This window comes from Hemibagrus wyckioides, linkage group LG09 (assembly GCF_019097595.1).
Source record: "Hemibagrus wyckioides isolate EC202008001 linkage group LG09, SWU_Hwy_1.0, whole genome shotgun sequence".
NCBI classification, from domain to species: domain Eukaryota; kingdom Metazoa; phylum Chordata; class Actinopteri; order Siluriformes; family Bagridae; genus Hemibagrus; species Hemibagrus wyckioides.
The window spans coordinates 18,256,848-18,283,763 of record NC_080718.1 but is presented as its reverse complement, the minus strand read 5'-3'; the positions used below and the strand labels follow the sequence as shown (position 1 = coordinate 18,283,763).

The 26,916-nt window shown below is 37.4% G+C and overlaps 1 protein-coding gene across 1 annotated transcript; it reads right to left on the bottom strand.

The window, feature by feature from the left end:
• Positions 1-3,310: 3,310 nt before the first annotated feature.
• On the bottom strand, positions 3,311-22,436 carry ephx2 (epoxide hydrolase 2, cytoplasmic). Its single transcript, XM_058399842.1, has 19 exons — positions 22,229-22,436; positions 22,060-22,144; positions 21,012-21,177; positions 20,699-20,889; positions 20,224-20,346; positions 19,194-19,262; positions 18,909-19,004; positions 18,642-18,720; positions 17,651-17,685; positions 17,536-17,562; positions 14,684-14,769; positions 14,268-14,379; positions 12,223-12,297; positions 8,108-8,150; positions 6,872-6,974; positions 6,598-6,667; positions 6,135-6,215; positions 5,931-5,989; positions 3,311-3,581 (listed from the first exon to the last, which is right to left on the bottom strand). The coding sequence occupies exons 1-19, from the start codon at positions 22,324-22,326 to the stop codon at positions 3,497-3,499; spliced, it is 1,683 nt and encodes a 560-aa protein (XP_058255825.1). The 5' UTR covers positions 22,327-22,436; the 3' UTR covers positions 3,311-3,496.
• Between the last annotated feature and the right edge of the window lie 4,480 nt (positions 22,437-26,916).

Sequence of the window (26,916 nt, the reverse complement as noted above, 5' to 3'; positions counted from 1 at the left end):
ACAAGTGTGCCAAAAAAGCCAGGACAATGCGATCAATGTACTTGCCCTATTCCAGGTAATGAGTCAGATAGGAGTATATTGTAAAAATTGTGAATATTGTATTGTATATTGTGAATTGTGAATATTGTATTGTATATTGTAAAAACTGTTTATAATATACACTCACCAATTTTATTGGAATTTATTTAGTTATCCAATCAGATGATCATGTGTTAGCAGCAGGATGCATAAAATCCTGCTGATAGAGGGCAAGAGATTCGTTTAATGTTCACATCAAAGAAAAAAAGATCTTTCTTTGACTTTAACTGTGGCTTGGCTTTTAATGCCAGATGGGTTGGTTTGAATATTTCAGAAACTGCTGATCTTCAGGGATTTTCACACACAACAGTCTCTATAGTTTAACAAAATTGTGTGAAAAACAAAAAACTATGAGCGAAGGGGCTGCAGGCTGAAACACCTTGTTGATGTATCTTAAATAATCATTCTTATCTGACTCTGTCATAAGCACAGACTCTGTGAAACTGGACTGTTGAAGACAGGAAAAACAACTAATCAGCTGTCCAGTTTCAGTGCGTCTGTGCTCATAATAGCCTTAGATTCCTGTTCTTAGCTGACAGGAGAGGAAGGTGATATGGTCTTCTGCTGTGGTGCCTTGTCCACCTCAAGGTAAGATGCTTTTCTGTTCACCACGGTTATACAGAGTGATTATGTGAGTTACTGTACACCTACCAGGTCATTTTCTTATGATCTCTTATCAACAATTGGGTAACTCCAATATTTGTATGGAGCATGACAAATTCCAGGCAGGTTAGTGTACATGGATTGAGTTGTGAAAGATAATTGAGTGTGCCAAAATGGTCTGGAATGTATCATGACTTTAAGTCCTGAAGAGATCTTCAGTCATTTGTTAGTGACTGTGGCACAGGCCCTTGTTTTCATCTCTGTTTCTCACACTAGCTCTGAATTCTCTCTCTTTTTAGTTACCTCCATATCTATCTCTCTTTCTCACTGTCCCATTCTCTCTCTTTCTGTCGATTTCTCTCACTTTCTCATCTTCATTTAATATCTCAAACGGACTTGTCAGATATTTACTAAACATTGGTATGCATGATTTCCGCAGGTTCAATAATCTAATAATAATAATAAAGGGAAAAAAACATGGTTTGTGGACAAGTGAAGAAGAAAAAGAGGCAGAGTTGCATCATTTGAGCACAAGTACTTGACAGACATGTACTATGCGTAACAGTGTGTGATCCATGTCTTACATCTGAACCAGATCTAAAAGAAAGATCATGGAAGGACATAAATAATTTTGTATATAATTCTGTTCTGAGTAACAAAAAAGTTTTTCAGGGAAATGTCCAGTAATTGTAAAAGGTGTATTCTTTTGCTCTATATTGATGGCCAATTATGTTTTTGTTACAAGTGCACTAATATATATTTGTTTGCATTTATTTTCTGGCTCTATTTTCTCTTTTTCCTAATTTGACTGTTTGTTTTTTTTTGCAAGGAAATGCACTAATTTAACTACTGTACATTTCAGACTAACATAGACGTGCTTAATTCTGTTCTGTCAGTTACAATCATGTTAATTGTGTTTTACCCAAGTACATGTGTGGCTCTCCCACAACCACATCTGCAGTATATACAATTACCATAGACAAGAATGTCTAGTAAGAGATAACACTGCATACATATTGATAAGGGATGTCTAAAGAAAGCTGTTAAACTGTACAAGTGGGTTTGATCCATCAAAAAACAGATGTGTCACTCTGTCTCAAGCTCGTAAAATTGGGTACACCATCAAGAATGTCTGTGAGATTGTGAGAGTCTCATGAACAAAGACAATGAGGCAGGACTTGAACCAGGCTGCATTAATCAGACTCCAACTGGAGCATGTATGTCTCGATGTGCACAAGAACCAGCTTTGGACACAAGCTGAACAAAAAATAATTGTTTTACACAAATATTTATTGTTGCAGTTCAACAGCTGCTTTTAGACATTTCAGGCAAGTTTTTTTTTTTCGTAATCAGGTTTTCTGTTCTTTGTCCAGAGTAAAGTCTGCAAATTTTCATGTTTGTAATCTGAAATATATGCTATTATGCAATGATTATTTTGTAATGATGAAATTACTACTAAATATTACCATTAATCACTCGGTTAATGGTAGCTACATGTGAACAACTAGTGGTATTTGGCATCAGTGGAAAGTCAACTGAAGCAAGTTAACAAATTTTATGATTTTTTTTTTGTCCATCAGTTTTGAAAGAGTCAACCCACGATACCTATGTTGCCTTTACCATGCGTTCAAAAGCGACATGGTTTTTCGCACGTTTTTTGGTGGCGGGGGTGGTCTGTTCTATTTTTAGCCCAATCTTGGTGCCACGACTTCCTGTGAGGACCCTTGACATAGAATGCTTGGCTTGGGTCAGTTCTTTGTAAGCAGCCATACAGTTTACATACGCTTTGTATTATTGGTAATATTTTCAGGTGGATGGAACAGATTATCTGCTTTCATATTATTTCTTATGGGAAAATTAATTTCACAATACAGATTTTAGAGCAGTTTTAGAAGTTCAACACACTCTAATTTTCACCTCAAACTTAATCTATATTACCTGCTGTAGCATTGAATATCACTGTTTCTTCACTAGATACAAAGGCTATGATGCGTGAGTTTGAATGTGGCATATCAAACAGCTGAACAGAAAAAAACAGACTCTTCATCCTTTTGCCATGAAACAACTAGGGGAATAAATACATGTACAAAGGTCATATTTTCTAACTATACATATTATTGAAGAGAATACTAATATTTTGAATTCTCTAGTGTCCATTTTCAGTAAAAGACAAGCTCAAAATTATTGCCTGAGCCAGTAGCATTACTGAAAGTAACCAGAAATGTGCTAAAATTAAGTAAATTTTCAACCTCAAGCCATTTCCTTTAATGTGTTTTTATTTTTCTAGAGAGACTAGTGCCTCCTTTGGCCCTTTTCTAATTCTCCTCACTTGATTAAAAGGGGCAGGCTCAGGTCACACTAATCAACGTCCCTTAACAAAGAGAACTGCACTGTGTTCTTAGAGGCTGGTTTCCATGACTGTCTAATCAAAGCTACGCCTAAGGAAATGACAGCTAGTGTCTCATTTCCAATCCTGATAATAGTGGAAGCTTTGAATGGATTGATTACTGGATATGATGTAAAGCTGGAACAGGACCAATACTTTTGGGTTTATCAGGAATGGGAAATGTGCATCTCCTCAGAGGAGTTTGGTGTTCACAAAGGTGAAGATACTGTTTATTACAAATACACAGTTGTTTATTGTTTTATCATGTATAAAGCTTTCAATAAAGAATGTGTTCTAAAGCACACATGCAATGTAATGTAATATGTTTAAGAAATATGCAAAGCATGGTATATTAAAAAGCATTTAAAAACTTCCCAGTTGTAGGTGACTAGCTTCAAACTTGCAGTCACAAGCAATGATATAACAACGTTACAGCTTTGGATATAAAGAAATTGAGTTTTCCTTGTGTATTTCCTTCAGCCAGGAGATCAGAATTTTGTTGGTCTCAGCCGGTCTGATGAGAAAAACAACAACAGCAATAATAATAATAATAATAATAATAATAAAAAGAAGAAGTATCTTCATCATAATCATGATCATAATAATATCCAATCAGTATGGGCTAATCTTGTTTGAGCTATACACTTGTCTTGGAAACAAGTCTGACAACAAATTTAAATAACAGACAAAAGTATCATGCAAACATTCCTAGGTGATTCTTAAGAACTATCTATCAGGTAGCACACGCCAACATGTACTGACAAGCATGGAGCAAATTTGACTGTCTTTTCATTCTGTTACAGATTACGATACTAACCTCTTACTTATCTCTTTACAACCTGTAAAGAGGTAGGTAAACCAACATGTTTGCATAGTATGTTAATTAACTCAGAAGTGGTGGAGGACACCTGTAACAGGACATGATAATGCCTACACACCAAGTAACAATTCTCCAAGAAGAAAAAGAGCTTCCCCACCTTCTATGATTGGGCCTGTAAGAATAACTGAAAAATAACTAAAATACACATTTTGACCTATAACTTCTTCTTCTTCTTCTTTCGGCTTTTCCCTTCAGGGGTCGCCACAGCGAATCATCTCTCTCCACCTATCCCTATCTTCTCCATCCTCAACACTTGCACCCACTAGCTTCATATCCTCATTTATTACATCCATATACCTCCTCTTTGGCCTTCCTCTTTGCCTCCTTCCTGGCAGCTCCATGTCCAACATTCTCCTACCAATATACTCACTCTCCCTCCTCTGAACATGTCCAAACCATCTTAATCTGGCCTCCCTATCTTTGTCCCCCAAACGTCCAACATAAGCTGATGTACTCGTTCCTAATCCTGTCCAACCGTGTCACTCCCAAAGAGAACCTCAACATCATTTTGACCTATAACAATAACTGAAAAATAACTAAACCCATATCCAAAAATACACATGAAGCTACTTTAAAACGTACAAAGATTTTTAGTTGTATGATCTCTTCTAACCTCAGGGTGTAACTAGTAATGCATTCTATAACCAACCTAGAGACCTTTGACACAGTCACTGCTACGAACACTGTTGTCATACACCTGACATTTCCTGGAACCTTCTTGCTAAATCTGACACCTATAGCATGCGTGAAGAAATGGTCTTTAAGAACTGATTAAACCCTCTAGAGTATGCACCCTTTTGTATAGGATAGCTTTTCTCTGTTTTACTGATTTGTCATTGAGTGGAATTGCACTTTATTGTTCTGGCAGAATTGTTATTCATGGTCATGGTTTCTCACATTAGGCTGACATTAGTAAATGATGTTTTCATATTTGTTGTTTGTAACATTTATTATTTCTCTCTCTTTATAACATTTTGCGTCCAGTTATCTGCTGATTGTCTATTATGTCCAAAAGCTGTACACAGAACAAATTCCAACAATAGTAAATGAACATAAGTTGCGTACAACCCATGTTTTGAACTACCTACACACCCCTGTCCTGTTTTTTGGGTCAAAACAAATTTATCCTCTGATATCAAGAGCTTGCCAGTTCAACTGATTGGTCATTAACAGCCTGGAAAAATCTCCCTGATGCGGCTGTGGAAACAACATCCTTGCACTCCTCTGATATGAAATTTGGAGGATGACTGGTCTTTGGAAAATAATGGGGTGTTGTTGAAGGACCTGGGCCTCTGACATGTACAGCCTCGAATCATTGATTTTAGCTGAGTCGTGTCATTACTTGTCACTGTTCATAGGCACTTGCGGCTAGTGAGCTGCCTAAGCTGCAGGCTTGGGTCAAATTTATCTCTGCATTAGGTTCTAAATTTGTCAGTCAGTGCAAAGGATGTCTTAATCAGACAGCATGTTCTGAGAAATCCTGTAACCGCAAAGGCTCAGTAGAGCACTGTCTTGAGAAATTACTGTCTTCATATATTGAAATATTCACAGCTATGTTTAACCTTGGTAATTGTGGCCTTTGTTACTGTCTCTGCTAATCTAACTGTAGGGACAGCAGAAGGAATTTTAATTACACTTTGATCGGTCTTAAGTGAGTTCACAGTACCCCCAAGGGAATAACCCTAACATGGATTCTATGCTTATCATAATCACACCCACTCCTTAAAAACTAGAAATTGGGGGAAAAAATCATTCAGGATATAAATTAATGTACATTACACTTTTGCATAATTTTAGTTAAAATAAAGATTTTAGTAGAACTAGAACTATTTTAGTAGAACTAAAATAGCATTTAGCAAAGGTAAAACAGAGAAAAATGAAGCACATTTAAGACAAAAAAAGATGTAAATTCATGTCAAAAAATGCTTGAGAAGAAGCATCAACAAATAGCAGAATACATGACAGTAATTAAGAACAATTTACCTCTCCATCTGGGTCCAGTGTCCACAGTTCTCAATACTGGCCCTTGTTAACTTGGGAATCTTCAAATTTAACACAGAAAAAAAATTAAAGACACTGATTTAGTTCTAAATAATGAAAAGTGCTGTGTTCAGTTACTGATTTCAGTGTGGTGTATGTAAAAGCATTAAAAGTTATCAATAATAAAACCTAGGATGACAGGCTTACTATATTCTCCATGCCAAAGGAAAAACTGGGCAGAAGCACCTTGTCCTTCCCTGCAGTCACCATCAAAGCTGGCAACAGGATCTATATAATGGAAAAATCTTTGTGATGTACTCTAAACTAAACGTCATCACTAAGCAAAAATAATAACAATTAATTCTTATTCCAGATACATCACTGCACAGCAAAACTCAAGTGAGGTCAGCCTCTACATGAAGAGATATGTTTATCAGAAAGGTAGCCCGTGCAGCAGAGCACTTCATCTCAGGTCTCTCAGGAGCAGATGTTAGGGAATAGACAGCGCAGGCCATCTGCTGTGTCCAGTGTGCATGGCTGTGCTTGATGCCATATGAGTTTACAGAGGAGCAGAAAAGTGGGATGTTTTCAACAGTGTGGTATTAGAGCCACAATTTCCTGGCAGGGACACAAAACTGGAACCCAGCTACAGGAATTGGCACACACTTGCCTTGCCCCTTGGCCTTGAACACAGCCAGCGCCAGTTCTTCTCTGCGTTCCGATACAAATTCAGAGGCCCCCTTAGACACAAACAATCTCTCAGTACAAACATGGAAATGAACGATGAAATGTGTTTATGCATAATTAGTGAAATTACAAATTTCAAGTTTACAAAAAAAAAGAACAACTATAAGGGAACACTTTCCTTTTTTGATAAAATGCTATCCATTCTTAAGGAATGTAATCCTGAACATAAATTATAAATCGCTCCTGTCTCTGTGTACCTGAAACCACTTTTCCTGTACTGCTGGATGTAGTACTGCAGCTCTGCCTCACTCAGAATAGCACTTCTCGGAACTTCTTCTGGCAGTCCAACAAACAGACCACCTAAGAGGAAAAGATAATAAAAAAAAGTAATATTTAATAAGCAATTGTATTTAGAACATAGAGTAGAGCATAATATTCCAAACTGATGAATCCAGACAATCCAAAGCATTTCATAATCTCTCAGATGTTTCCAGAAGCACTGAACTTATTCTCTATACTAATAAAACACAAAGTATTTCTTCTAACATTATGGACACTATAAACATCAACCATGATCAATCATAAGAACACAGTCGCAAAATGCATTTCACTGTTTAATCTTAAATCACTGAATAAGTCCTGACACATTAAATGCTACATATCTGTGTAATCTGTAAACACTGTGTATATAACTCTGAATAAGCAAATGCAATGTGCAAATAACAATCTTGAAAAACCTGCTGTGTTGGCTGAACAACTATTGCCAGTAAAGACACCTGGTTATAGAGTTGGTGTTTCCTCTAGTAGGTTGAGAAATGAATAATATTGTGGTAAGAATTTTACTGGTGGTTATTGGGTGGCAAACCATTCAAATAACTAAATATCCAAGGACCGTAGTAATTTACTTCCCATACCAGTTTTCAGTTCTTTATCCTACAACATGTGGTTATGGGGATTTCTGCCAATTCAGCCACAAGAGCGTTAGTGATGTATGATAAGGATAGCAACAGGCAGAGTTTAAATTCCAACCCAAAGTGGTTTGAGTTCAAGGTTCTCTGTATAGTACGTTGGGCACCAACCATGTCTTATTGGAGCTCGCTTTGTGCACAAAGGCATTGCTAGGCTGGAACAGATTTGGGTCTATTTTATGCAGTAAAGGAAATGTTAATGAGAGAGTATTGACTAGCCATTCATGAAATGGTAAAATTCCAAATTCTACACCCTGACGCTTTAAGCAATCATGTTTTTGTTTTTGTGCTTTTGTGTATTACCATTTGATATTTTTATGAAAACAATGGGATGGGAAATACTACTGTGACCAGTTTTTGAGTTTTGAGCTTTTGAGTCAATATTTGAGAATAATGTCAGTGTTTTGGGAAATACATTTAAACAAGATGAACTAGGGTTAGAACAGTAGAACAATAGGGTAAGAATAGTATACAATATTCATGTTTAAAAAACATATACAGTGTTTTCACACATTTTTGTTTTACCTCTCTTACAAACCCCAGTCAAATCCACTTGAGGATGCGTATCCTGTAACACATATCACACAGTTATTACACAGTTAAAGGGGCAGAGCACAATATGACGATTGTATTAAAATACAATCATCACCGTAGAGCAGCTGAAATAAAATTGTCAGTACAAATGTATTTTACACTTGCCAAAAAAAACTCTCTTCTCTTCTCCAAGTGATGCGACAGAATGGTGTTTGCTGTAGCAGAAGATGAGTGAGTTTGAACCCAGACAAGGCCATAGCTGTCTGTAGATGAGCAAAATTAGCCCAGCTCTCTGGTTGAAAGGAATAACATTTCTGAATCTGTTAAACTGCTCTGTGATGTAGCATGAGCAGCATTGGCTACATGTTTCAATTATGGAGAGAGTTGGCAGTCGATATGATGGGAGAAGCTGGCGGATGTTCGACCTGAACCCAGGTGGCACTGGTTGGGTTAGGGTTAGGATTAGGATTGAGGTTAGAATTAGAGTTAGGGTTAAGATTAGGGTTGAGGCTGGTACCAACGTTTGGCATGGGCCTGCCTATTGTCACATCAGTGGTCATCCTGAGTCTCCTTTTTTTATTGAGGTGTAGGTCTTAGTGGTTAAGTTAGGGTTAGGGTTAGGGTTAGTGTAGGGTTAATGACTGCATTTTGGTTTACAATGTTTTCTATAAAGGGTACGTTTAGGGTAATACATTTAATAAAATGTGTTAGACTAATTTTGGTTGTTTTAGATAGATAGATACCTGTTACTGATGTGACTTCAACCCACACTATATTTTTATTTAACATTTCTGTTTACTAATAAGCCTTTGCCTCCTAATATTAGAAATGTTCAGAAAAAATATGTGTAGCTTTTTAGCCTCACCTATTGCTCTAATAAATATTTTTGATGCACACACAGAATATTAATTTAAAAATATGTGACTGATCTGACAGATATCTGGATTTCATTGTTCCTAAAAGATATGATCTTTTAAGTCACTGAATTTGTATTTCCCATGTTATGCACATTGAGGATTAAAAATAAATAAATAAATAAATAAATAAATAAATAAATAAATAAATAAATCAATCAATCAATCAATCAATCAATCAATCAATCAATCAATCAATCAATCAATCTTTTGTGGAATTGTTGTTCTAGTAATAACATCATGGTTAGTGTGGGGTTAGAGTTAGGTTAGGGTTAGTGTAGCGGTAGGGTTAATAATTAGGGTTAGGGTTTGTGTAGGGTCAGGGTAGGGTTAACGACTACATTTCTTTGCAATTATTTTGCCGTCAGGGTTAGTGTAGGGTTAGGGTTACCGTTAGTGTAGGGTAAGGGTAGGGTTAATGACTGCATTTTTGTTTCTTTTTTTTAGATAGATAGATACCTGTTACTGCTGTGACTTGGCTCAACACTATATTTTTATTTAAATTTCTGTTTACTGAAAAGCCTCGTCATAACTCCTCGTATTAGACATGTTCTGAAAAATATGTATAGCTTTTCAGCTTCATCTTTTGCTCTAATAAATATTTTCTGATAAGTGTACACAGAATATTAATTGAAAAATATGTATCTGATCTGACAGATATCTGGATTTCATTGTTCCTAACAGATATGATCTTTTAAGTCCCTGAATTAGTATTTCTCATGTTATGCACGGAGAGGATTAAAAATAAAAAAAGAAAGAAAGAAATGCTTTTGAGGAATTTCTGATCTAGTAATAACATCAGTCTACTCTGTTGTGGAGTAAATGACATTTATGTATTTATGTGTGGGAGGGTGAGTGGACACTACTGCAATTACTGCTGGGTATTTCTCTGAGGTCTTTCCTCTGTGTGAGTGCACGATTTTCTCTATTTGACGTGAGCAAGTGTGGGGATAAAAAGCAACCATCAGAGCAGGGCCTATGCCAATGCCAAATACTCCTGGTCTACACAGTCATTAGGATGTGCTATGGCTGTCTTAGCTAGGCTGAGTGATGAGCTGGCCAGGAGTGACTCATTAGTCCAGCAACAGAGGCTCAGGTGAAGGGCCTTTAACCAGACCTCATTACAAATTCCAAGTCACTCAGACACAGCAGCATAGCTCTTTGATCTCTGTCACTTTGGCTTTTTGGTGGTCACAATAAACCTTGGAAATCTATAGAAAACCTGAAAATACCCACATGTTATAGAGGTAAAGTTTAACTCCCAAAGGCTCACAAAGAGAGTTTGCAATGCAGACACATTTTACTCTTCTTCAACCTACTCATCATTTTCAGATGTTTTTCGGAGAAACAAGTAAGATGACAACTCTATTGCATTTATGTATATAGTTAAATAAGTAACAGGGATTGGATAGCTTTTTATTTCATTTGAGCTCAGTATTTGAGTGAGCATCCTTGCTAATAGCCTTATGGCTTAAGAACTGGCATTTGTGCTACATACACTGTCAGCAACATTTGTCCTCTGATACATAGTAATGTCTGGGTGGGAAGTGCAAGCAACTGGTCTGATAACAGAAGGTGACTTGGCAATCAAATGTCAACACAGACTGTCATAATATGCAGACAAATGTCAAAGTTTCACTGGGTCAGCTCATTTGAAAATACAGCACAGTTGCACAAGTCAACTTTTGAAATGACTGTTTTAGTTTTTTTCTACAGCAATGACCTAGCTCTCCACCACTGTGCAAAGATATGTTAGAAGCATGTATGCTAATGCATTAAATAAAATGTGTTAGACTGAACTGTCTTAGACTCATTTTGGTATCCATTTAAGGTGAAAAGTACATAGTATGTGTTCATCCAACAGACCTGTGCACACAATCAGTATGCCAAGCTGAAGCTTGCCCTGTGATGCCCTTATAGATTTTCAGCCCTGGATTTTACAGTCTTGGATGTGAACTGACAACTGCAATTAATTTTAATCCTCATCTTTCTTACCTTCGACCTTGAAGAATGATGCTTTTTACCATTACTTTGAAATCTCACCTTCTCTGTTAAATCAATGCCTACAGGCTCTTTTTTGATGAACACCAAAAAGTCTTTTGTGACTGTGACCTTAAATCAGGGAAAACATTATAAAGCATGGAAATGTGCAGGACTGTGATGAATGAATATCAAACATGAAGAAGCATGATACCAGAGACCTTCCTTCTTCTTTTTTTACAATATAATTATACAAAAATACTGATTTTTAGGTACTAAGCTTTTCAGAATCAGGTTGTGGATTTCAACTAGGACCTTGATTTTCAGCAAATGAAGGAAAAAAGGAAGCCCTGTGGTGCATATTAAAAACTCTAAAACTACATGTTAACATTACCTGGTTCAGAGAAACTAGTGTCGTGTTTTCAGTTTTCATAAATGCTAGGCTGGACTAATGCTACTCATTTGCAACCCTGCTGTTTCTTGAAGATTCCATCACTTGTCATTGCAAGCATATTTCCCCATATACATTTCCTGCCATGTTTCAAATGCTGATTATGACATTTAGGGTTCAAGGTTTTTTTACGTTGCCTGTAAACTTGATAAATCCTATATTCATTTGGCTTATTCACTGGGTTTTTTTCACTGTTTCTACATAAACTACATACATTTTAATATTTTCATATCATGGCACTGGTATGGCTGTAACGTGAATGATATGCTAGTAGTCACACACTCATTCTAATTAATGCTTTTATAGTAACAGCTCATACACAGGGAAGCTAATACAGTGGATGCTCTACATAATCTAAAACCCTTTAAAAGGGTTGTTGCAAGAGAGAGAGAGAGAGAGAGAGAGAGAGAGAGAGAGAGAGTGATTAGATCAAGCAATGGTGAGAAACGAGCTATCACACAGTTGATCAGGAACTAACTTGTGCCTCAGATATTCTTTACATAATTATTCTATTAGTGATAGAATTATTGTTAGATTGAAATAGCTAATTAATTAATTAATCAGTAAAGTATTATTTTAATGGTTTATGTGTTATAGTAATGTTTTAATTCAAAACACCAAAACTATTATCTAAAATGATGATGAAATAACACAAGAAGAAGAAGAAGAAGAAGAAGAAGATGACGAAGTAGAAGAAGAATCTGTTAACTCTGTGGTATATTAGCACTGACAGTGTATTTCAGCAGCACTCTGTCACTTACAGTCTCATAGCTAGCGGTGAACAGCACTTTAAAAGTTCTCTCCAGATTCTTCTCCAGCTCAGCCTCTGCTACACCCTAGAGAAACAGAGACGTGTCAGTCTCCCATAAACAGCTTAGCTTTAATCAGTCAATAGCGTGCTTGCAAAAATATTCAGACTCAGAATTTATATTAAATATTGCTTTATCGTGAATAACTCTTTGGCATTTTTATAATCAGTAGAATGTGTTGTATATGAGACAAACATACACTATATTGCCAAAAGTATTCGCTCACCTGCCTTGACTCGCATATGAACTTAAGTGACATCCCATTCCTAATCCATAGGGTTCAATATGACGTCGGTCCACCCTTTGCAGCTATAACAGCTTCAACTCTTCTGGGAAGGCTGTCCACAAGGTTTAGGAGTGTGTTTATGGGAATTTTTGACCATTCTTCCAGAAGCGCATTTGTGAGGTCACACACTGATGTTGGACGAGAAGGCCTGGCTCTCAGTCTCCGCTCTAATTCATCCCAAAGGTGTTCTATCGGGTTGAGGTCAGGACTCTGTGCAGGCCAGTCAAGTTCATCCACACGAGACTCTGTCATCCATGTCTTTATGGACCTTGCTTTGTGCACTGGTGCACAGTCATGTTGGAAGAGGAAGGGGCCAGCTCCAAACTGTTCCCACAAAGTTGGGAGCATGGAATTGTCCAAAATGTCTTGGTATGCTGAAGCATTCAGAGTTCCTTTCACTGGAACTAAGGGGCCAAGCCCAGCTCCTGAAAAACAACCCCACACCATAATCCCCCCTCCACCAAACTTTACACTTGGCACAATGCAGTCAGACAAGTACCGTTCTCCTGGCAACCGCCAAACCCGGACTCGTCCATCAGATTGCCAGATGGAGAAGCGCGATTCGTCACTCCAGAGAACGCGTCTCCACTGCTCTAGAGTCCAGTGGCGGCGTGCTTTACACCACTGCATCCGACGCTTTGCATTGCACTTGGTGATGTATGGCTTGGATGCAGCTGCTCGGCCATGGAAACCCATTCCATGAAGCTCTCTGCGCACTGTTCTTGAGCTAATCTGAAGGCCACATGAAGTTTGGAGGTCTGTAGCGATTGACTCTGCAGAAAGTTGGCGACCTCTTCGCACTATGCGCCTCAGCATCCACTGACCCCGCTCCGTCAGTTTACGTGGCCTACCACTTCGTGGCTGAGTTGTTGTCGTTCCCAAACACTTCCACGTTCTTATAATACAGCTGACAGTTGACTGTGGAATATTTAGGAGCGAGGAAATTTCACGACTGGATTTGTTGCACAGGTGGCATCCTATCACAGTTCCATGCTGGAATTCACTGAGCTCCTGAGAGCGACCCATTCTTTCACAAATGTTTGTAAAAACAGTCTGCATGCCTAGGTGCTTGATCTTATACACCTGTGGCCATGGAAGTGGTTGGAACACCTGATTCTGATTATTTGGATGGGTGAGCGAATACTTTTGGCAATATAGTGTACATGTAAAATATCAGTCCTACTTTAGCACACAAAAAATTACCGTCAACTTAGTTTACAAAATCAATTAAAAATCTTTTAATTAAATTTTTCAATTACAAAATGTTTTATTTGTGTATTACTCATTACTGGTGGCATGCTCAAGTTTTCAGGCTCACAGACTCTTGTAATGTGTGAAACAAAAGTCTTCAATACAGTGTACTTTGCATTAAATGAAAACATTTGTCAGAGCTGGAAATTGCTACAGTATTGCTACAGAAACACTATCCTACACAAATTTCTAAACAGGAGGTTACAATGGTACTTTCAGCCAGAGGCAAGAGATTACAGTGTCCTTTCTTCTGAATGGCCTGAAAAGTTGGGTTACTGATATTTTCAAGTTTTATGATAAATATTAACAAACGAATACCTAACAAGTAAAAATAAGTTTGCTCAGTGTTTGCATGAATATATTGCATATTTCAGATATCCTAATGTAAAATACAGTATAATTTGATTAAAACAAATTTCTGGACCCTGCAGAATTTAGCAAGAGTGAATATATCACTCACCGGCTCCTGGAAGTAGATCTGATATTCAAAGACTGGTATAGACTTCATTGTCTGCAGTGGATTTTTGTTCGGATCCACAGGGAAAAACGGAGTGTTGAGAGAAGCCACAGCCCTTCAGTGAGAAAGGATGATTGTTAAATATTTTTTCAAGAGTTAAGCTATGAAGTGACATCAGAGTCAGCTGAACCTGAATGTATAATGTTTTTTTTTATCTTACTTCTGTTATAAGAACATAATCAGTTGTAGGGTATTACATAGGGCTATTCTTTTTAAAATCCTATATCTACAAATAACATTTTATTTGAACTGCTAAGCTTATGACCTTTCCATAACTAGCTAAATATGTAGCAAGTCAGTCTGAAATAACGGTGTTGTGGGTGAACAGTGTTGTGTATTTGACAGTAAGGACTACATACCTCACTCTCTCTGGGTAACACAGAGCCATATTCCATGCAAACACACCACCCCAGTCATGACCCACCACAGTAACCTGAGTAAGGCCCTAAGTTTGAGAACAAAGATGGCATTTAGTCTCCTTTTTAGCCTCTGCTGCAAGATACTCAGTTTGTTTTTTACTAATCAGCCAAACACTAACCTCCAATGTTTTTTAAACCTTTTTAATAGTCACATTGTCATTAAGAAATAATTTGTAGATTAATTCCAAGCAAAAAAAGAAAAAACTATTCCCATTTAGTGACTGTTTATTGTACACTGTTCATCTATGCCACAGTGTATTTCCCCTGTTGTTTATCCAACAGTTAATGCAGGAGCATTGATGGCCAGTAGTCAGTCATTGCCCAAATTAAAAAACAATCCCCCCAGCTGCCAGCATAATAAACTTAATTTTGGAAAATATTTTATTTGATGAAACTGGCAAGTGCACTGCAAAACGAGAGGATAATTAGCACCTTCAGACTTGAATAACAGTCTTGCAACACCCCCAGCCACCTTAATAACATCACCTCAATCTCTTCACCACTGAAATCAGTCCGAAATCTATTTCTGAATTATATATATTTCCAAGTCCTGTATAATTTTACTATGGTTCAAATCAAGCAGAAAAATGTATCTGGCACTGGATAATGTTCATTTGAGTGAAATTACTGACTTGTGATAGCTGGAGATACATGCAACAGTTCTAGCATGTGGTTTATGGCTCCAAAAGAACGCTACAGAAAGCTTCAAAAAACTTCCTGTTAGACTAACTGTGAGATTTTTCATCTAAAAAATAGCTTGTCGTTGAGAAAATAACTGCATGCAAGCCAGGCAAACATGCAATGTGAAAATATTGGGGTTTGTCTTGAAAGAACCAGAGAACTGCAAGAACCAGTAAAAGTCCATGTCAGTAGGTAGGGGTTCATTTTGGATTGTTCAATTCAATTCAGTTCAATTCAATTTTATTTGTATAGCGCTTTTAACAATGAACATTGTCTCAAAGAGGCTTTACAGAACATAGGAAACAAAAAAAACATAGTGTAAAAAGTCCTAGATGTTAGATAAAATCATCCCTAGTGAGCAAGCCTGTGGCAATTGTACCAATGGAAGGGTTATAAAATGATGGAAACAATAAGGGTCAACATATTCAGGCTAGAGGCAGCGATGTAATGTGTGAGAAATTATTTCCAGACACACAGTCCCTGTAGAATATCTGAACAGCACTTATCTAAGCCTTGTCACTTACTGGGTTCATCCCTTTGTGGCTATGGTATTACTGTATCTCAACAAGATGGACATGACAGTGAGTTAAAATTGTTTCAGTGACCTAAAATATCCTTAGATCACAACTCTATCAGGCATATTTGAGATGTTCACAAAATAGGTAGTCATTCAGTTTTCTGAAAATTGTTTTTTTCTTTGTCCTGCATAACACAGCCAGCAACTAACAGAATCCACACCTTTCCTGCTTCTTTTCACAGCTTTCCTGACTGCCTAAAAGAAGCATAATACTGTATGCTGCTATATAATCTATAGGACAGTGGTGGCTTAAATGTTAAAATGTTCTGGGTTGTTTATCGGAAAGTCGGCACTACTAAGCGGCAACCTTTGGGCTCTTGAGAAAGGCCCTTAACTCTCTCTGCTCCAGTGGTGTTGTATCATGGCCCTATGCTCTGACCCCAACTTCCTAAAAAACTGGGAATGTGAAGAAAAGCATTTGCTTTGCTTTGCTTGTGTCGCATATGCAAATGTACAGACTCCACCTCCCACAGTGCACCGTGGCCTACAAGCATGGCCGCACAGGACTCAAACACTCACAACACACCTACACTCTCACAGTCCAATACTCACAGTCACCATCGTTTTTATTATTTTTACCTGTTTTCAATCACCATATTGTCATCGCCACAGTTTAAAAGGGTTTTCTTTCCTTTATGTTGTGAAGTGTACATTATGTTCTGTTTAGTTTGTGACATTACCAAGCCCATTTAATGTATAAGACCTGTTTGTTTTACTTTAGCCTTGTTTTTCATTTCTTTGCCTGCCTTTGTTCTTGCCTCGAGTGACCAAAGCCTGTTTCAGATCTGATCTCTACTTGATTTGAATAAATCAAGTAAATCAAATAAATTTCTGTTTCTTGACAGCTAGGGAACAGTTATGAGATTCCATGTATTTCTTTAAGTTTATCCAGAGTTTGATCCTTCTGCATCAACAGGCAAATCGGACATAGCCTACTGTGCATAGAGATCCCAAAAAAAAGTCTGCACTTTTGTTTGCAGCTCGTGTCAGGATTAAACTGAAACCATTCCTCTGTCAGATAAGAAGAAAGAAGAGCTTCAAAATACACCAGCTGATTAAGCTTAAGAGACATAGTTACATGGGAATGGATATTTCAAGAGGATTTCAATGTGAAAATAACCACAACACATCCTGGTAGAAACTTGAAATTCGGCTGTATTTTTCCACAACTGTATATAGAAAGCTTTACACTACATGTGTAAAGTGGTAGCATCTCATATACCGTCCATGTGTTCATCCAGCAAAAAATCACTCTGTGCTTCTGAGTGTTAAAATAAATAATTTAATTATTCAAATCAATGTGACATGGAAGAAATACATATAAATTGTTTCTAAAAGGACAGCAGCTGGGTTTGACAGGTCTCATTTGCATCTTCTATTCTGTCTAGGGATCTGCTAAGTATATTTCATAAATTTTAATTTGAGGAACAGAATTTCTGCTGGCTTGCACAACCTGAAGTGTCAATTGAGACTAGGGTTAGTTTTTAGGCACCTGGGAGAAGGATTGTAAGGAGAAAAATTTAAATATACATACCAACTTATCCAGAAAGGTCACTAGTTCCTATAGGCACCCAGAGAGATAAACATTGTCCAATTATTTTTCCAGCATATCTGTGTGTAGTCAGTTGAGGCTGTGTGCTTTTGCTTACCTGTAAAATATTTTCTTGAGAATACTCCTCAATATCTGCAAAGAGAGTTGGGAATGCGATCAGAGTTGCATGGCTCAACTCTTCATATCTCAATGTCAAGAAATCCACACAGAAATCAATCACTGGTTGGAGGAAACTACCCAACATTTGCAGGTGAACATTTCTCACAATCCCATAAGGAACACTCAGCATATAAGGTATTAAAAGGGCACAGATCTCATTTTTATTCTCAGCATGGCACCTAAATCATACTACAAGAATAGACTCAAAATACATTAAGGTAAGTGTTGCACTTCCTCAGACATCCATATCTGATGTTTAAATTGAATGTGTGTCATAGGGGGAAATCAAATATATAGCTATCTCAAATAGCAAATACAATATTAGAAAGTTGTGTATCTCATATTCTGAAAGAATCTTGGATATTATTTCAGATAAAAAAAATGCTTCACGTATTCACATGAAACAATGAAGCAAATAATATTGTGTTCATTTTACCATGTGTCACATATTAAGAACTATGAGAATTAAACTTAACATGCCACTACAACTCATAGACTTTGGTGCTGTTGTGAAATGTTTCATTAACAATAAAGATTAGGTTTCACATCAGTCAACATGTAAGACTTAGGCGTAAAGTGATATATTACTACATATGGACTTGTCATCATCAAAGGTTGCACCGATTAGGAATTCATTAAGAAACAGAAAAAAATTTAAGCGGATAGAATTTTGAGGTTTTTAATTTCACCATGAACTTTTACAGTTTCATAGAAAACTTGCTATTTTTATTCTAATCTCACTCATGAGCCTGTCCTGTTACCCTAATCCAATATGTTCATACATTTCAGTTTAATTAAATATTTAATTATATTAAGATGTAATAAAAAGGATCAAGAGAGGTAGAAATGGTAGAGAAGAGAGAGACAATTTGTCTGACAGACTGTGAAATAATATCCAAACAGCACAGTGCAGAAAAATATGAACTGACCTGCTGGAGAAGTCGAGTCACCAAAACCTTTTAGGTCTATAGCAATAGCCCTGAATCCAGCATTAGCCAAGGCGGGAATCTCAAAAAAGAAAGGAAGAACGTAACTAATGGCACTTAGTTGGATGGAATTAAGCACTCATTCCCACATGCTCACCATTCAGAGGACACTTCTCTCAGATTTGCCCATTGTCTGAATTGTTAAGTTTTTAGATCGCTGGCTCACAGCTTGCATTTTCATTTACTCTTTAATTTTTTTTTTTTTTTTACCTGGTATCTCCAGGAAAACCAGCTTTCAGGGAATCCATGGCAGAGCAGGACTGGAGGTCCATCCCCCATCTCCACAAAATGAGTCTTCAGTCCAGGCTAAAGGAGACAGGGACACTAGAACGTATTAACCTGCTAAGTAATATTATCATTTCTGCTTCATTAAACTTTTCTGTATTCAGTCTACAGCTCTTACCACAATAACACAGCAAATAATGCCTGTAAATAGGTATATGCATGCAGACACATGGTCATTTCCTGGCTACCTCATCTAGCTCTTGCCCTTACCTTAATAGTGACATATCCATGGGTGATCTCTTCAGGATTACAGCATAAAGGCTGCTGCTCACCGGTGACCTGTGCATTCCACAAAATGTAGTATATAGACATTCATTTAAACTCTTAATGCTCTGATTTTTATATTTCTAAATGACCATATACATTTAATACTATATAATTATGTGATTGAATAACTGCCCTTTTAAAAAGTCTTTAAAAACCTGCATAATAAGCATAATAAGACCTAAGTATGAATGATGGTGATGGCTCTTCATTACTTTATATCGATCAGCATATCCATTTTGGACTTGGAACACTATACATAAATACCTTTATGGCATTATGAATTATAGATTTAAAATGCCTATTTGGTAATAAACGCTAATGTTTTTATGACACTCATTTAGAATGCCAATGATTTTCTTTTTAATAATTTACAAATACCATTTATGGGAGTCACAGTGACAGTGTCTTTACAATATGTCACTCTTTGGTACATTAATGGATTGTCAAGAATCCTAATTTTGCAGGGAGTCAATACTTTAGATGGGAATGTGATCAATACTTTTAAAAGTGTCACATGATTCTGGCAGCACAAAAAAGAAGATATGCTGCATGTTTCTGGTAGTGTCATGTCTGTAAATTGATGAGGCTGATATGTTTTAGTTTAGTGTTTGTAGCTGGATAGATGTATTGTAAATGTTGTCATTTGTAGGAATAACACCTGCTATATTATTATGTTAGAACATTTTCTATTATGCTTCACTGCAAATCTGTTACATAACTAGTTATTACTAGTGTTTCTTAATCCCAGTGTTGGAGTAACCCTTCACCACATCATTTTATGTAAGAGCAAGTAAATGTGGTCAGTGGCAAACAAAACAAACATGTTTCCTTTATGAAAGTCATGTGAATACTTATCTCTTTGAGGAACATATTGTAGTAGCAATTATAACATCGTCTTAATTACTGACCTACTGAAGTCAATTTAATAGAACTCATATTTACAGAACTACCATAAAGGATAAATGTTCATTACCTTTATCCCTGTTAATTCTTCTATTTTGATTAGTGCTGCACTGATGTCAGTAATCTTAACAGCTGTCATGCCCAACCTTTCAGCTGCCTGAACGCTCTCCTCACTGACGTCCAACCAGATAGCCTGAAATAAGAATACAAAACCATAACACTCTACTTAATTCATGCAGTGCTTCCTCTAAGTATCAAACAACTATTAGCAGGTAACATAAACACAAAGACAGGCAATTGGTTGATAAAACTTGGTAGCAAGCTGGACAGATATGACTTGTTTTACATTAGAAGATTTATAGTACAATATCCAATAAGTTCTCATGAGATTTCTCATTAGAGCTGAGTTTCTCAAAACTGCCACAACTCAAAAATCATATTTACATATAATAGACAGAGCATTACTTGAACACTCTCTTCACCATTTAAGTTAACCTAACTCTGTGATCATATTCAAAAACAGGGCCCCTAGTGGCTGTACATGCCTGGTTGGGTTTAACATTCAGTGCATCCAAGGCAGTGTGGAATATCTCAGGTTCAGGAAGTCTTGACCCAATGTGGCAAGAGCGTACCACCACATCGAAACAGCTTTCCAGCACTGAGAGAATCTTAGCAACACTGTCCCTCTGAGGAGAGTCATCAACCCAGATATTGGCCACAACACCAGTTTTTATTCCTTGAGGGAAAAAAAAGAGAGAGAGAGAAAATGTCTAGTATAAATCAATATAGGACGCTGTATATTTCCAGACTCTATGGAAAACTTTGATATGCACCAGTTATCTAAACAAACTTACATACCATTTCTCTGGAGTGTGGCAGCAGTATCAAGGGCATTCTTATTAATCTCCACCTTCCTTATCTCATCACAGAGTTTCTGAGCTGTCAGTGGTGAAGGCAGAGACAGGTTCTCACTGACAGCCTCCTTTTTACACTCAGATTCTGTAACTTGCAGCTCTGCAAACATCTTTAACCCACAAAGATATAAAGTTTCAAAGTTACAAAGATAATAATGGTGTAATGAATGCAGTGATTAACCATCCTACTGCAGATCTGCTGACTGCAGACACTGAGACGGACAGATCTACTTACACCTTACATTCAGAAAAACAAAGCTTATTGAAAAATGTCTATATGATCATAGTATGAAGTGAATAGGCTTAATTTCCCTGCTGAGTTTATTAATATTTGAGTTATTTAATGAGATTTATGTTTGGTCAGTGTTTAAACATTTACTTTCTAATTGTTTCAGAAAAATGATTATTTATATTTGAAGTAATGTTAATGTTTTAAGGTTTTTTTAAAGGCTTTTGTTACCTGACCCACCAAAAAAAAATAACATATTCTACTTTGGTCATAAAATTCCACAGTTCTAACAAAAACAAAAACAGCTGATTTTCCAGTCACACTGTTCTTCCCACCCACAAGACGTCTTTGTTCTTCAATTTAAACTTCATCCTTAGAGCTCCATTCTTTTGTCTGTGTTAATATAAATTATAATACAGTATTCTGTAAATGTAAATAAATTGGGAATAAATAGTCGGTGGTGTCATGACCAAAATTCTATTGGATTCTATTCTATTCTGTTACATTATAAATGTCTAAAAATCCTGCTTCATCATGTAACATGTTTTGATACACAAGTGATAGTGACTATTCTATTCCATATTTAACTTTTATGTTATGTGTTCTATTATATCTGGAGACCTTTGAAAACTTTTTAACCAGCTTTGAGCGACTTTCCCATGAAATGTGCAGACAAAAAAAATTCCAACTCTTCCTCAAACGAATATGATAACTAGTTGAACTTTGTATTGTGTTCAGGCAGTAAACATTGCCATGTTGTTACCTGAGAAAGCGTGATTTTCCCCTGCTCAGCACGAACAAGAGCATTCTCACTGCCTTCTTTCTCACTTGTCTTCGCTGTGAAATCCCTAAAAAAAAAATTCAGCCTGCTGAAATCTAAAGAATTTATTTATTTATTAATAATCCAAAGTGAGATGCAAAAACCCACTTACCTCCCTGTGTTTGAACATGTTTCGAATTTGTGAAAAGGCTGGAAAGGGTGAGGAGTTACAACACCGCCCCACAAACTGAACAGCACAGCTTTCTTCATTGGGAAAAACAAAAAACCTTTTTCAGTTACTGTATAAGAGCACCAGGACAGGTTCTGAGCACCCACACAGCAGTAGTCACTCTGTTCAGTATATGGGAAGGCAGACCTACTACCTCATCAGGATTAGGGTGTAAGTGAAGAGGAACACTAACAGCCAATAAGAAGTTAGCAGGGGGTGTGTCTAATGGCCAAAGTAGACCAATAGACATTTATTACACAACTCTTCCTCTAAATGTGTGAATACTGGCATTAGTCAGTCTGTGCCAGGAAGACTGTAAGCATAAATATATTATGACCACAAACTAAAAACTAAAAAAAAACATAACCTTATTTGATAAAATATTATCCAGCTAATTTCCACATTGCATTACCTTACATTATCCTACACTGATGGCATTTTGCAGACACCCTTATTCAGAGTGACAAAACATCTCATTTTAACACTTACACAACTGAGCCCTTGAGGGTCAAGGGATTTACATAACAGACTTGCTTGGCTTGGTGGCAATGGGATTTGAACTCAGAACCTCCTAATAAGCAGGTCTTAGCCTTAACCATTACATCCTTTATAGCCTTGTTGATGAATTAAATTATGTGCCTTTTTGGTATAAATAAATGATATTGGAATCAGAACACACAGAAAAACATGTCTGTTTTTTAATGGAAAAAATTGCTTTGTCTGCTGCTCAAGTCAACACCACCCAGCCGAATGCATAACTCTTGTTATAATTAGAACATAGCTCATGCACTGTTCGTGGTCTGGGTGTTACATTTGTCTTAAACATTTTACTGGTCATCATTTCAGTTACTGTATGTGTGTGGGTGTGTGTGGGGGTGTTAAACGGAAAGTTATACGGGCAGTAATTTACGGGAGTAAACTTTAGTCACATTTTTGGGAACCCTGAAAAGCTCAGAACAGTTGAGACCAGTTTCCCACTTCCTTATTATAAATACTCAAAGTCTGTGCCATTTAGATATTTATTAACTATATTGGCAACAGAATGTAACAGAACTGGTCTGTTTTTGAATGGAAAAAAAATCCATGGTTGGAGACAACACCCAGCTGAATACATGGTTTTGGAACAAAAACAGAATATAGCTAATGCACTTTCTAAACTTTGGGTGTAACATTTGTCTGAAACATTGAATTGGTCTTAATTTCAGTCACTCTGTGTGTGTGTGTGTGTGTGTGTGTGTGTGGGTGTGTGTGTGTGGATTGTGAACACTTGTGTGTTTGCCCCCATTTTCTTTTGGATCTCAGAGTGACGATAATGAATAAATAATTGTACCAGACTCTGAGCAAACCTCCGTCACCACTACACCCATTGCTGGGAAAGCAGTTGTGTTAAAAGCAGGGAGAAGCAGGATTGTCAACTCTTTGACCAACAATTTGACCAAGTTGTTTTACACTTCCCCACTTTTCGCACAATTTGGGATGATGTTATGTAATGTTGTCTGGAGAGAACAATTTAATTGAAGAAGAAGTATCTGAAACAGAACTGAGAAACAGAAGTGCCTGTCAGGTACCAGAGTGTTCACACTGTTGATGAATCCAATTTTTCTATCAAACACACCTATCTCCGAATGTTTGAATGATGTTTTATATGTAATGTTGTCTGGAGAGAAATATTAAACTTGATAAATTTCATACGAATTCTTTTAGGGCTTCTATTGCCCAGAAATTTTTCAGACATTTTGCTTTCAACCCTGTACTCTGTATATTCAGTAGAAGAAGCCTTTTTGTCACATAATCATTACAGAACATTTTTTTCACATATTCCAGATTGTTAGGAAGTTTTTTTTATGGCACAGGGCCTGATACAGCACCCCTGGAGTAGATAGGGTTACAGGCCTTGCTCAAAGGCCCAACAGCAGTAACTTGTCAATTTTAAGATTTAAACCCCTGACCTTCTGAGCAAGATTCCAGAGCCTTGAAAATTTGGTTTATTTGGTATTGGCACTGCAGAATATTAATAACCTGTCAATCTCTCTGACAGACTGGCCCATTGGGTAATAAAATTGACTGCACTGGCATACTCAAATGCAGATTAAGAAGCCCTACAAGGAGTATTACTTTCAGACAATTGTGAAGTGGCTACATGGTGCTCACCACCTTTGGCAGATTGTTCAGGCCTGTTGCTTCATCACGCCCCATCACACCCCATGTGCAGGTTGAGTGATTCTCACCATTAATAGAGAGCAGTATGAGTGCTTAAAGTGAATCTCCTCCTGAGTGGAGGACAGTATTGGCACTTTAAGCGATTCTTATCTTCAACAGAGAACAATATCAGCACTGTGAGTGATATAGCTTGAGTGATGTGGGATATAAGCTTGAGTGACACAATAAAGAATAATATAAAAATTGTATTTTTATCCCAAACTCACTGGCTGTCGACTCATCCTCAATAAAGTATACCATCACTTTATGTCTGTAACTGTGTGGGGAGTGCACTAACAGGATGTGTTAACTCTGATGATGACTTTTATACACAGACTCCACTAGCTTAGAGGGAAACCACCATTTGGTCTAGAACATAAGAAAGTAAATCAGAAAGTTATGCATGTAACCATGGTTCTGTGACAGTGGAGGGACTTCAGGTGTATACACACACACACACACACACACATATAACCCATCAAGGCATGGACTCCACTAAATCCCTGAAGGTGTGCTGTGGTATCTTGCACCCAGATGTTAGCAGCAGATCCTTTAAATTCTGTAAGTTGTGAGGTGGGGCCTCCATGAATCAGACTTGTTTGTTTAGCACATCCCACAGACAGATTGAGATCTGGGGTATTTGCAGGCTGAGTCAACACCTCAAACTCATTGTGCTTATAAAACCATTCCTGAACCATTTTTGCTTGTTGGCATTATCCAGCTGAAAGAGGCCACAGCCATCAGGGAATACTGTTTCCATGAAAGGGTGTGCATGGTCTGCAACAATGCTTAGGTAGGTGGTACGTGTCAAAGTAACATCCAGATGGATGGCAGGACCCAAAGTTTCCCAGCAGAACATTGCCTAAAGCATGACACTGCCTCCGCTGGCTTGCCTTCTACCCATAGTGCATCCTGGTGACATGTGCACCCCAGGTAAGCGACACAAACTCACCTGGCTATCCACATGATTCAAAAGAAAATGGGATTCATCAGATCAGACCACCTTCTATCACTGCAGTTCTGACACTCACATGCCCATTGTTGCCATGGCGGTCCACAGGGGTCAGCATGGGAATCCTGACTGGTCTGCGGCTATGCAGCCCCATACACATCAAACTGTGATGCACTGTGCATACTGACACCTTTCTATCAAAACCAGCATTAGCTGTATTGTACAGTACAGTAGCTCTGTTGGATCGGATCACACAGGCCAGCCTTCATGTCCCACATGCATCAGTGAGCCTTGGTCACCCATGACCCTGTTGCCGGTTCACCATTGTTCCTTCCTTGGGCCACGTTTGATAGATACTGACCACTCCAGACCAGGAACACCCCACAAGAGCTACAGTTTTGGAGATGCTCTGATCCAGTCATCTAGCCATCACAATTTGGCCTTTGTCAAACTCACTGAAATCCTTACGCTTGCCCATTTTTCCTGCTTCTAACACATGAACTTCGAGGACAAAATGTTCACTTGCTGCCTAATATATCCCACCCACTAACAGGTGCATTGATGAGAAGATAATCAGTGTTATTCACCTCACCTGTCAGTGCTCATAGTGTTACACCTGATCGGTATATATATAAACCAGCTAAAATTTTACATGTAGAAAATTTGAGGATAAGTTCTCATTTGTAGCTTTAGCATCACAGAAACAGAAAAAAAACATTCATTAGCTTAGAGTGGGTGCCAAAAGAACCCACGGGATAAAATCTGTGCTCCCGACCAACTAATTTACCACATCAGTGTAATCACCTAGACCCTGTATCAACTGCCCACCGTTGTTGGTTAATATTACCAGTGGCTCTTAAACAGGTTCCAGTAGTTTTAAAATACAGATAGTTTTCTAGTCTTAAAAAGAAAAAGTGTGGAACATGCACATTGAGTAACAGGCATAGCAGGCATCATTATATTATCTCAGCAGGCAGATGATGCTGAGATGCTAAATTTGAGCCCAGCAGGCAGCTGAATGAACAGGGCCTTGGGGGGAATGACAGAGGGAACAGTGTCTGTGTTCACTTGTTTATGAAGATGCGTTTACAAAAATAGTTTTTCTTTTATGAACACTGAAAAGATACAATGCAACAGGCACTAATTGCATATGCATCACTGTTTGCATTTCATCACTTCTGACAGATTACTTCTTATTTGCATGTATCTTTTTTTTTGGTTATTTATATATTCTATATGTTCATTGAGTTAGGTTTTAGAGGAGCATACACATTTGTAAATTTCCTTTGGGATGAATAAAGTATCTATCTATCTATCTATCTATCTATCTATCTATCTATCTATCTATCTATCTATCTGTCTGTCTGTCTGTCTATCTATCTATCTATCTATCTATTATTTTTTTTGAAGGTGTGGTTAGGTATAATGATCTTTAATTAGATTTCACATTGATCACATCTATAATTTTTTGCCGAAAACA

Bases quoted from the DNA above. Each gene is read 5' to 3' on its own strand.
- ephx2 (XM_058399842.1), bottom strand. From the start codon at position 22,326: ATGAAGAAAGCTGTGCTGTTCAGTTTGTGGGGCGGTGTTGTAACTCCT. The intron at 12,298-14,267 runs GTGAGTGATATA...CTGTTTCTCTAG, and splicing joins AGATCTACTTCCAGGAGCCG to GGTGTAGCAGAGGCTGAGCT. The intron at 6,216-6,597 runs GCAAGTGTGTGC...TCCATTATATAG, and splicing joins GTTCAAGGCCAAGGGGCAAG to ATCCTGTTGCCAGCTTTGAT.